Below are 9,803 nucleotides of genomic sequence, written 5' to 3' on the forward strand. Positions count from 1 at the left end.
AAGGGTAAATTGCTATACATTTGATGAATCTGACCTCGTGGACGTAGTTAAGACAAGGAAGGAGTCTTCACATCAAATATCAAAGCTACCCCTCTGTACACAGTGTAGATAGGGACAGGCAACTTAGACATTGGTTACCTATATATGCATGGTTGCTATGAGTCAGAACCGACTCCACAGCACATAACAACTTAAAATGAGGGGACGATAAAGGCACGAAGTGACTGGCTTACAAGGTTTCAAGAGGGTGTTTAGCTTAAGAGTATGGGGGGAAAGAAGAGTCCCCACTGAATAGATTTCATCTTGTCTAGATGAGTCTGGTGAAAAGATGGGGATAAGATTCATATGATTCAACAGTGAATAATTGTTATCATGACTAATTGCAACTGTCACAATTGTATAGGTAGAAGCTTTAAACAAAGACAGGGGAGAAAGTAATCTTACACTCCAGAAACAGAGGACCCTAGGACTATCAAGGGAAAAGAGCACAAGCAGAATGCAGGACCTTATCCAGAGAAGCAGCGATGCCAAAGACTGAGGCAGAGACGGGGTCATGGAAAGGGGGAGTGGCTGAGGACTCTAGATTAATGGGAAGAGAGGGACTAAGAGCTAGTGGCTAGGAAGCAGACTTGCAGAATGCGCCCTTTATAGATGTAAATTACTATATATGCCTGAGTGTTTTTTGTTTTGTTTTGTTTTTTAAAAAAAAAAGCTAAAAGTGGATCAAAAGAAATACTGTTAAACGATGGTGCATGCAGGGGATTATAATCATTGTAACGAAACAAGGTGTAAGATTTGTTGTACGTAAAATTAATGCTCTGGGCACCCTGTAAACTTTCACTCAACCCACAATAAAAACCTTAAAAAGAACAAAAAAAGAACATTATCAGTCATGAGGTACAACGCTGTGTGTGATAGGATAATACTTCATCTCTCATACTTCGGACATACTGTCAGGAGGGACCAGTCACTGGAGGACACCATGTTTGGTAAGGTGAAGAGTCACAGAAAAAGAGGAAGACCCCCAATGAGATGGACTGGCCAATTGGCAGCATCGATGGACTCAAGTGTGGCAACAGTGATGAGATTGGCCCAGGATCAGGCAGTGTTTCCTTCTGCTGTGCATAGGGTCGCTATGGGTTGGTACCAACTCGATGGCACCTAACAACAACAGCAACCCCTCATTGAATTATTAGGATTACAAAAAGACAAGACAATACACATAAAATATCTGGTAGGGAGACTAGGAAGTTTGGAGAGACTCCCATGGTAATTCAAATCTTAAAGTACCAGGGTATCACTTCTTGTATTAGGAATAGAGAGAAGGAGGACTTTTTAATATCTAATACTTAGGTAAAAGAAAAACTGAAGTATTAGGAACTTAAATTGTTTCTCAAAATGTAAAGCTTGAGATTAATCCTAAATCACTGGTTAGAAAGAAACTGGAGGAACCTGACGGTATGGCTCTTGACCAACCTTCAGGTCTGCAAAGGAACTTGCCCTCAAATCCCACTGTTCAACCAAGCAGCAGACAGGTAGATGGGGGAACAAAAACTCTAGTAAGGTATATTCACTATGAATGATGGACCAGTCAATCATTTAAAATAGAAAAGGTCGAGAAAGGAATAACCAGAAATATCAACATGGAAAGTTTGTAAGCCCGTCTTCTGCCTATAACTGATTAGAATACCTAAAATGGGGCTACAACGTGTCCAGTGAAGGAGGTTTACTGAGGAGCCTTCGCATTACATGGAAGTATAGGTGGAAGCCCGAACCACAACCAGACCTTCAGAGGCGGGAGGAAATTTCTCCACTTGAAAGGACAAGCAGACCAGCCAGCAGCAGCTAGAAAACCAGAAGATACCTCTTGAAAGAAGGACCTACAGGAAAAATACAAAACAATAAGGGCAGACCGACTGTTACCACAAGAACATACAGGTGTGGCCTGCCCAGGAGACATCAAGGCAAGTGATCAGATCCTCTCAGTGCAAATTATCTTCCAAGACTAAGATGCAAGGGAAATATACACTTTGACTGACAACCACGCACGTCACCCACCAGGGGAAGTGGCCGAAGAACATCAACAAAGGGGCGAGCTAAGCTCTACATAGGGCAGCAAACTACTGTGAACCCAGATGGAGACCTGGTCGGCCAGTAGCGAGGCAACATCTGGGGACTCATGGGCTCAGGGTCAGTGACACAGCCACAGAGGTCTAGAGTGGAGAGCAGGGCGGCCAGCTGATAAAAAGTGGCCGGACAGACGTAAGAAAACCCACACTTGCAGATGATGCCCATTTGACTGGATTTCAATGACTGGATAAACAGAGCTCAACCCAAAGAAGAAAGAAGAGGGAAAAAAAGCATCATCTGATACAATTCGATTAACATGACCTACACCTATAAATGCAGTAGCTTAAAAGAGGAAACAAGCCCCTGCTGTAAGAACTATACCCACCTCCTCCACACAAAGGGTAGACAGGGATGGGCAACTTGGACATTGGCTACCCAAAATGGGGGGAGGGATACAAAGGCAAGAAGTGACTGTCTTACAAGCTTTCAAGAGGGAACCTAGATCCAGAGGGCATGGAGGAAGGTAGAGTCTCCAGTGAGTGGTGTCCAGCTGATGAAATGAAATATAGATGGGTCTCTTGTGATGCAAAGGTGAATAATTGTTATCAGGACTGATTGTGAGGGTTGGAAATCTAAAGATGGACATTTTGTAACAAAGAGGGGAGTGATTAATTTATCAGTCTAGGAGCGGAAGACCCTGGGACCATCAATGGAGAAGAGCGAAGAGAGGCAGTGAGGCCTGGGATGGAGGCAGAGAACACAATGTCAAGAGATGGTGGGGCTGGGGGCTCGGGATCAGGAGATGGAAAGGGGCTGAACCTGTGGTGGGGGGGGTGCAGGTTTACAGTGTACACCCCTTGGTTGGGTGAGGATGCATAGACAGGATGATAACTATGCCAACGAAATGATAGATGATGGAATGAATGTAAAGCTGATGTTCTCCCATGTAGACTATCACACAATTCACAATAAAACATTAATAAAATAAAATAGAAAAGATCAACATTTACCTAAAGACAAAGTTGAGAAAGGATCAGAAAGTGAGTAGAATGCAACTAGGAACCACAGAGAAGAAGCCATCGAGTAACTGTTGTGTTGTATGGAGGGGATTGCAGTCATTGAGATGAAACAAAGTATACAATTTGTTGAATGTAAAACTAATGATCTTGTCTGTAAATCTTCACTCAATTCACAATAAAGTTAAAGGAAAAAAAAAAATTAACCCTAAATTAAATTCAGACAGTGTCTTCATATCCCAATTTATGAGTAATATGAAAAAAGTTTAGCACCTTAAAAATAATTTAAATTATAACTTGGAAGTATTAAGTTGCACTGGTCAAAGATTCACATTAAGGTGGCTGTACACCACCCAGTTGGTTCCAATTCACGGTGAATGTATAGGGTCTCCGAGGGTGCAGATCTTTATGGGAGCAGAAACTCTTATCTTTCTTCCATGGAGCAACTGGTGGATTCAAACTGCTGACTTTGTGGTTAACAGCCCAGCTCATCATAATCCAACACGCTACTAGGGCTCCTTTCACATTAAATTTAGTTTTTAAAAAAGTCTTCAAATGAAACCAAGAAATTGTTAATTTTCTTCAGCATTCTCTCAAACGTTTCCAGTTCATATGTATGTCTTTCATTTGTGCCGTGAGGTCTGAGGTTCTAAATATAAAACTATTCTCCCTCGGAAACCCTATACAGAGTTGCTATGAGTTGGAACCAACTCAACGGCACTTAACAACAACTGGTTCCTGAAAAGCCAATTCTGCAAATATTTCTATTAAAAACTACAGACAAGAATTCAAGTTCAGGAGCACTAAAATGACTTGACCGAGTTCATACAAAGTTCCCATTGCAAAGTGTGTTCTTTCCACATGCTCCCTCAGCCCACTAATGCGATGATGCTATTTATGCTGACATCAAAGGCCAAAAAGAGGCCAATCAACTATAAATTCACTACCTATAATTTCCAAATTTGCCATTCTTTTAACAAGGCATTTTATAAATGTGTACCTGATTAGCAAATATCCTGAGCAGATGCTGGATATATCTGATTTTTTCAGGCTAATTTTTTCCCCAACAGGAATCTCATGATGAGATGAATGAATTATATCTAACCTCAAAACTCCTTGCATATACAGATCTCTCTTGGGCATATGATATAAAAACCATCAGAAAGAAACAAAATGTTTCCAAGTTTCAAAGTAGGTAGATACAGAATAGTATGTATCTACTTATTTCAATACTCCACAACTGAAGGGATTCATTCCTTATGCTTCTATTTATCTTATTACACCTAAGTAAAAAGTGTATCTCAAACCTCAGAGTCTAGCTTTCAGTTATAAATGCTAAACAGTTTTTAATACACTGTACTAAGAGTTTCTCATTTACAACATTTGATGGGCAGTAGATTCCACCAACATTCAAGTTCTAAATGTATACAACAATGAAAGGCTAGGCATTGGTCAAGGTACCCAATAGGTTTTTGTGTTATTTTGTTTTTTAAAGGCTCTATTTGCTAAAGATAACCCTGAGGTCTAAATTGGGGTAAAAGACACAAGGAAAGAATGTGGGTTTAAAGGAAGGGAAAGGAAAGACCTAGATACACAAGTGTGAAAGTGGGTATTCCCAGTATGCATATTATGTGAACCAAGCCAATTAGGAAACAACCTGCCTCATAGACTCAAGTTGAAAGAGTTATAAAGGTCCATAGGACCACACTGAATTAAGATGTGTTATTGATCCAGATGAATAGAATCCTACTGCCCCATCAGATTATTTCAAAACTGCTTTTCCCTGTAGATGTAATAATTTGATGATGCCTTTATTGGTTCATTCAATTAAGAGTGTATACTACAGAATAAAAGCACTGTTATAGGTGCTGAGAATATGGTGGTGATTATGTGCCATGGAGTTGGTTCCAACTAACAGAGACCCAGTACAGGGTCTCCGAGGCTGTAAATCTGTACGTGAGCAGAAACCCTCATCTTTCTCCCACGTAACAGCTGTTAGTTTCAAACTGCTGACCTTGAAATTAGCAGCCTGACTCAACCACTACGCTACTGGAGCTCCTTAAGCTAATTGTACTCGGGTTTCATTTACACACCACACAATTACCCATTTCATATGTACAATTCAGTGACAGTAAATTGAATGAGCTGCACAACCGACATCAACAAAATAAAGTCCTGAACCTCATAAATGGTCAGTGGTAGAATTCTTGCCCACCATACAGAAGGGTTCATTTACAGCCAGCGTACCTCAAAAGCACAGCCAGTACTTCAAGCATTGGATGCTTGCATGTTCCTGTGAAGTTGAACAGGCTTTAGTAGAGTTTCCAGATTAAAACAGCCTAGAAAGAAAATTCTAACGATCTAATTCCAAAAATCTGCTAGTGAAAACCCTATTACTCAAAACAATACAATCTGTCACCAATAATGGGGATAGTGTAGGACCGTCAAGCGTTTTGTTCCATTGTACATGGGGTCACCATGTGTTGGGGGCCACTATGACAGCAGTTAGCAAGGGCACTTAACAAGGCAACACCAAAAACAACCTCATTGTACCTGAATATTAATGCCTAGTGTTTAAGAAAGTCTGGAACATATTTTAAATAAATTATTTGTTTAAATTTTAATTTGATACTACAAAATGTAGTCTACTACCTAGGCTATTTGTAAGGATTAAATGAAGTACTTGCCCCACAATAAACACTTAATCTTATTACTAACTACAGTTATGCCTTCAGTTTATGTGTAAACAACTACTAGATGCATTTATCTACTTATCATCTATGTAAGTGACTGTTACAATGCCTCTCTTTAGGTGAAACAACCTTAACAAGCTCTGGCAAGAATAATATCTTCAACTAACTAAGCAAGAGACAGCAATGGTGGCTCAGTGGTAGAAGTCTTGTCTTCCACGAGGAAGACCAAGTTCCATTTCTAGTCAACGTACCTCATGTGCAGACTTCCATGTTGCTATGATGCTAGGTGTTCATACCCACCAGCTGCATCTCGGAAACCTTATACAGAGTTGCTATAAGTTGGAACCAACCTGACAGCATTTAACAACAAATGATGTTGACCAAGTTTCCATGGAGCTTCCAGACTAAAACAGCCTAGGAAAAAAGACCTGACAATCTACTTCCAAAAAAAATCAGCCAATGAAAACTCTATGGATCACAATCATTTGATTCTATTGTGCATAAGGTTCCTATAAATCAACTAACAACAACTAGGCTAGCCAGTCTAGACAGAGTTGTATTTGTACTAGTGTTCGAACAGTTGCTTACTACTCAAATTTTATTTATTCACATTCAACTTAGCACCCAGTTTCACCTCCAAAAAAAATTCAATGCCAAAAAACCCAGGTGTAAGCATGGTCTTAGTTACTCAATTCCTGCCTGCACCTCGCCAAGTACTATTATAAAGGGTTTTAAATCTTATTTCCTTGTTAATACAACAGGGACCATAAACTTAAAGCAACTATTTTATCTGTTACTCAACTGAGGAATGCAGCAATAAATCATGATTAGATAAAAGAAATCAACTGACTTGCACCTTCCATGGGAGCTGTGTGGTAAAGTCGGCAGGTATGGCAAAATCAAAATCAAATATAATCAAAATTGTTTTTGAATTGAAACCCTCATTGTCTCCAGGTTAAGTAAAAAGACACACAGCAGAACTTCAAAATTCATCTCCACCACTTAGTGGTTAATTATGCAACTCTGAACAAGATTCGTTTTCCTAAATTTATTTCCTCATTCTGAAAATATCACCACCACCTCAAAGGTTTCAGGGCTTGGGTAGGGGGGACGACATGGCAATTAAAACACAGATATATAAAGAAAGGACATCCTGCCTAACTCAGCAGGTCCTCAATCATTGTCAAGAAAAGGAACACCTAGTCCCTTATTATCTGTCAAAGAACTAAAGACTAGAAAGTTTAAATTAAATCTTGTTTCTACACTAATCAGATAAAAACAAATGCACTAGAGAAAATTTCTCTTGGCAAGTGATATAAGCCACAACAGCTATGATTGGACTCTAGTACACAAAGCCTATTTCATGTACAAAGGTTATTATCCTAAAGGAAGAAAAAGGTTGGCCATCATTGCACCCTATCACATTCTTTAATGTCAAACTTTAATTTGCTAGGCAAATAACTAGTTAGGTAGAAAGAAGAAAAACCAAACCTCACAGTGTATCGTGGAGTCCTTTTGTGGCTCAAAGGTTAAGATAGTTTTTGGAGACAAAAGCCTTATTGGTGTTTAGCATACAGACTACACTGATTGCAAGGAATATGACCTTGGGCAAGATACTTATCTTCTTGGCCTCAATATTTCCATCTGTAAAATGGAGTCGATATCTTGGAAGAACCCCTGGAAGGATTAAGTATGATCATGGCTGTGAAGTGTTCAGTTTGATGGTTAAGTGTTCAATGGTCTCAACTCCAGTTAAACATAAACACAAGGTACACCGTGTAAGCTCAAAACCACACATCATTCTTACAAGCCTTTACTAACCAGTATTGGTTTGGACATGCCCTGTCACTCTGAAAGTGTTCAAACGAAGTGTTTCAGAAATCAACGCATTCATAGCTAATAACTTTCTTACTTGAGCATAGTTTTCAACAAAGAGCAAAGATGACCAAGTGAAAACACTAAAAACAAAATATCCATTACCAAAGGTGGAAATGTCTTCTGTCAAGCTGACTTCAAGTTATCATTATTTCAGATTTTTTGTTACGGACTCTTTTTGGGTAGTTGTGCACAAAGGAGTCTTTGTTGGTACAAAAGCTTCCTCACTCTATGCTTCCAGATTATCCTTTCACACCATTACTTCTATTTTAAGAGAACAATCAGAACTCATCTTTCTTTGAAAAGACCTAACTGAAAATGAAAAAGGTTTGCATCTCGTTCAGATTAAAAATCACTTGGTACACACACTTGTTCCCATTCCTTCCATCCTCCAACACCCAAAAGCATTTTTCGAAGCCAGTCCTCCAACACACCATATATAGGGCAGCTCCACCCCATCCTTCCATATATGGATATATCCCACACCCACCAACAGACAGCACCTGCCATCAAAAACCCACTCTTAGCCAGACCCACCAAATACGGGCAAAACCCACTTTAACATGCCAAACAATACTAAAGTCTTCCTTCTGCACTCACTTTTAACAAGTCTGTACACTTAAAAAGTTGAGGGAAGAAATTAAGAACAAATAAAATGCCCTTTCAAGACATATACCCACAGATTCTTAATGAGATTCCAAACGTCATCCACTTGCCCAACTTAATACTACCAACAGTACTCCTGCTTTGCAAAAATCATCAGTCTAGCGAAGCACTGCCTTGGCAAAAACTAAGAGTGACTGAAAAACCCTAGGCCCATTATTTAAACACAGCAGCAGAAACTCTAACCCAAACACACCTCGGCTCTACACAACCATTTCAAAGACTTTCAAGGTCTAGTATTCTGCACCCTCAGATCAATGCCAACTTTCTGGTCACCAGAAAAGGGGGAGGGGGACTGCTGATTGTCGCGTTACCAAGGTAACGTCCAAACGTCCGAGACAGCATAGGCCAGAAAGCTCGTTTTACCTTCAGATCCTTCTTAGTAACGTCGATGTGGGAGACGGCTCGAATGGTCCCTGAGAGCCAAGGCCACTCGGCGACGCGCTCCACGTCCCAGCTGTCGTGGCTGCCGTCGCTACCGTCGGCTGCAGACAGACTGAGGAATCTCTTCCCCACCAATACTGGCCAACTTTCTCCGAGCGTGAGCACCATGGTTTCCACGCCTGCAGGAAGGGCTCCTCCCTGCAAAAACAAAATGAGGTGGGGGCCGTCGGTGGGAGGGGGCCAGAAACAGAACAGGGTGCGTGGGTGGAGGGAGGGGCCCTGACTCTGCTCTGGGGACGCTACCCCAGGCGGCGGCCGGGTGCGAACGAGAACCCAGCACCCCCGCACCGATCCCTCCACCCGCGCCATCCCCGCCCCCCCGGCTTCCACCCCCACCGCAAACATAGGCCCGAGTACCGCGTGACCCGGGCTCTCCCAAGTTTCGCTTTTTCGAAACCTTAAACCTAAACGCAGAGGGAATGAGGGGAGTATTTGCGGCGTAGGAAAATTTTAAAGTATTCACCCTTCACCCCAAAAAAGAAAAGGCTCCCAAGGCAGAAGGCCGGTCTCTGACCGCTGGGTCCCCGCCCTGGGAGGCCCCGGGGGTGGGGGGGCGGCGGAAATCGAGTCGACAGCTCCGCACTTGCCCAGATGGCCCACCCCACTTCCCCACCCCTCCCGACCACAGACGCCCCCCGGCGCCCCTCACCCCGGCCCCTGGCGCCCCGGGAACGCGAATCCAGCCACCTTCGCCTTTCTTCCTCTTCTCCACCCAGCTGAGGCCGCGACGCTCTTACCCCGCCTCCCAGCTCCCTGAGTCACTGGTGGCAGCCGGAGCTTCCAGCCGCCGAGCGACTCTAGCTCTGACTTGGTTCAAGAGCTCTCACAAGACACGCACAGCCTCCCAGGCCGGCCCCCTTGGAGCCGCTTCCACCGCTTACTGGCCGAGTAAAAGCAGTTGGGAGAGGCTTATGGTGGAACAACTCATCAGTATTGGCTGGCTTTGTAAGGGCGGAGCTAGAGAGAAAAAAACAATTCCCTGGCTGTCCCCGCCCTTACCCCCCCTCCTTCTTCCGACTCCAGGGCGACCCCCCCCCCATTA

At 42.5% G+C, this 9,803-nt stretch overlaps 1 protein-coding gene across 3 annotated transcripts in view; it reads right to left on the reverse strand.

Moving 5' to 3' along the window:
* Positions 1-9,803, reverse strand: part of KDM3A (lysine (K)-specific demethylase 3A) — a 73,177-nt gene extending 63,374 nt beyond the window's left edge. The window contains exons 1-2 of one of the 3 annotated variants that reach the window (XM_006875863.1): positions 9,499-9,803; positions 8,684-8,899 (exon numbers count right to left, since the gene is read on the reverse strand). In XM_006875863.1, coding sequence (XP_006875925.1) covers positions 8,684-8,869 — 186 coding nt within the window. In that variant the 5' untranslated portion in view covers positions 8,870-8,899; positions 9,499-9,803. Of the gene's footprint in view, positions 1-8,683; positions 8,900-9,454; positions 9,477-9,498 lie in introns of those variants that run through there. The other 2 variants (XM_006875864.1, XM_006875865.1) reach the window with 2 other exon arrangements.

This window comes from Chrysochloris asiatica, unplaced genomic scaffold, assembly GCF_000296735.1.
Source record: "Chrysochloris asiatica unplaced genomic scaffold, ChrAsi1.0 scaffold00341, whole genome shotgun sequence".
Classification (NCBI taxonomy): domain Eukaryota; kingdom Metazoa; phylum Chordata; class Mammalia; order Afrosoricida; family Chrysochloridae; genus Chrysochloris; species Chrysochloris asiatica.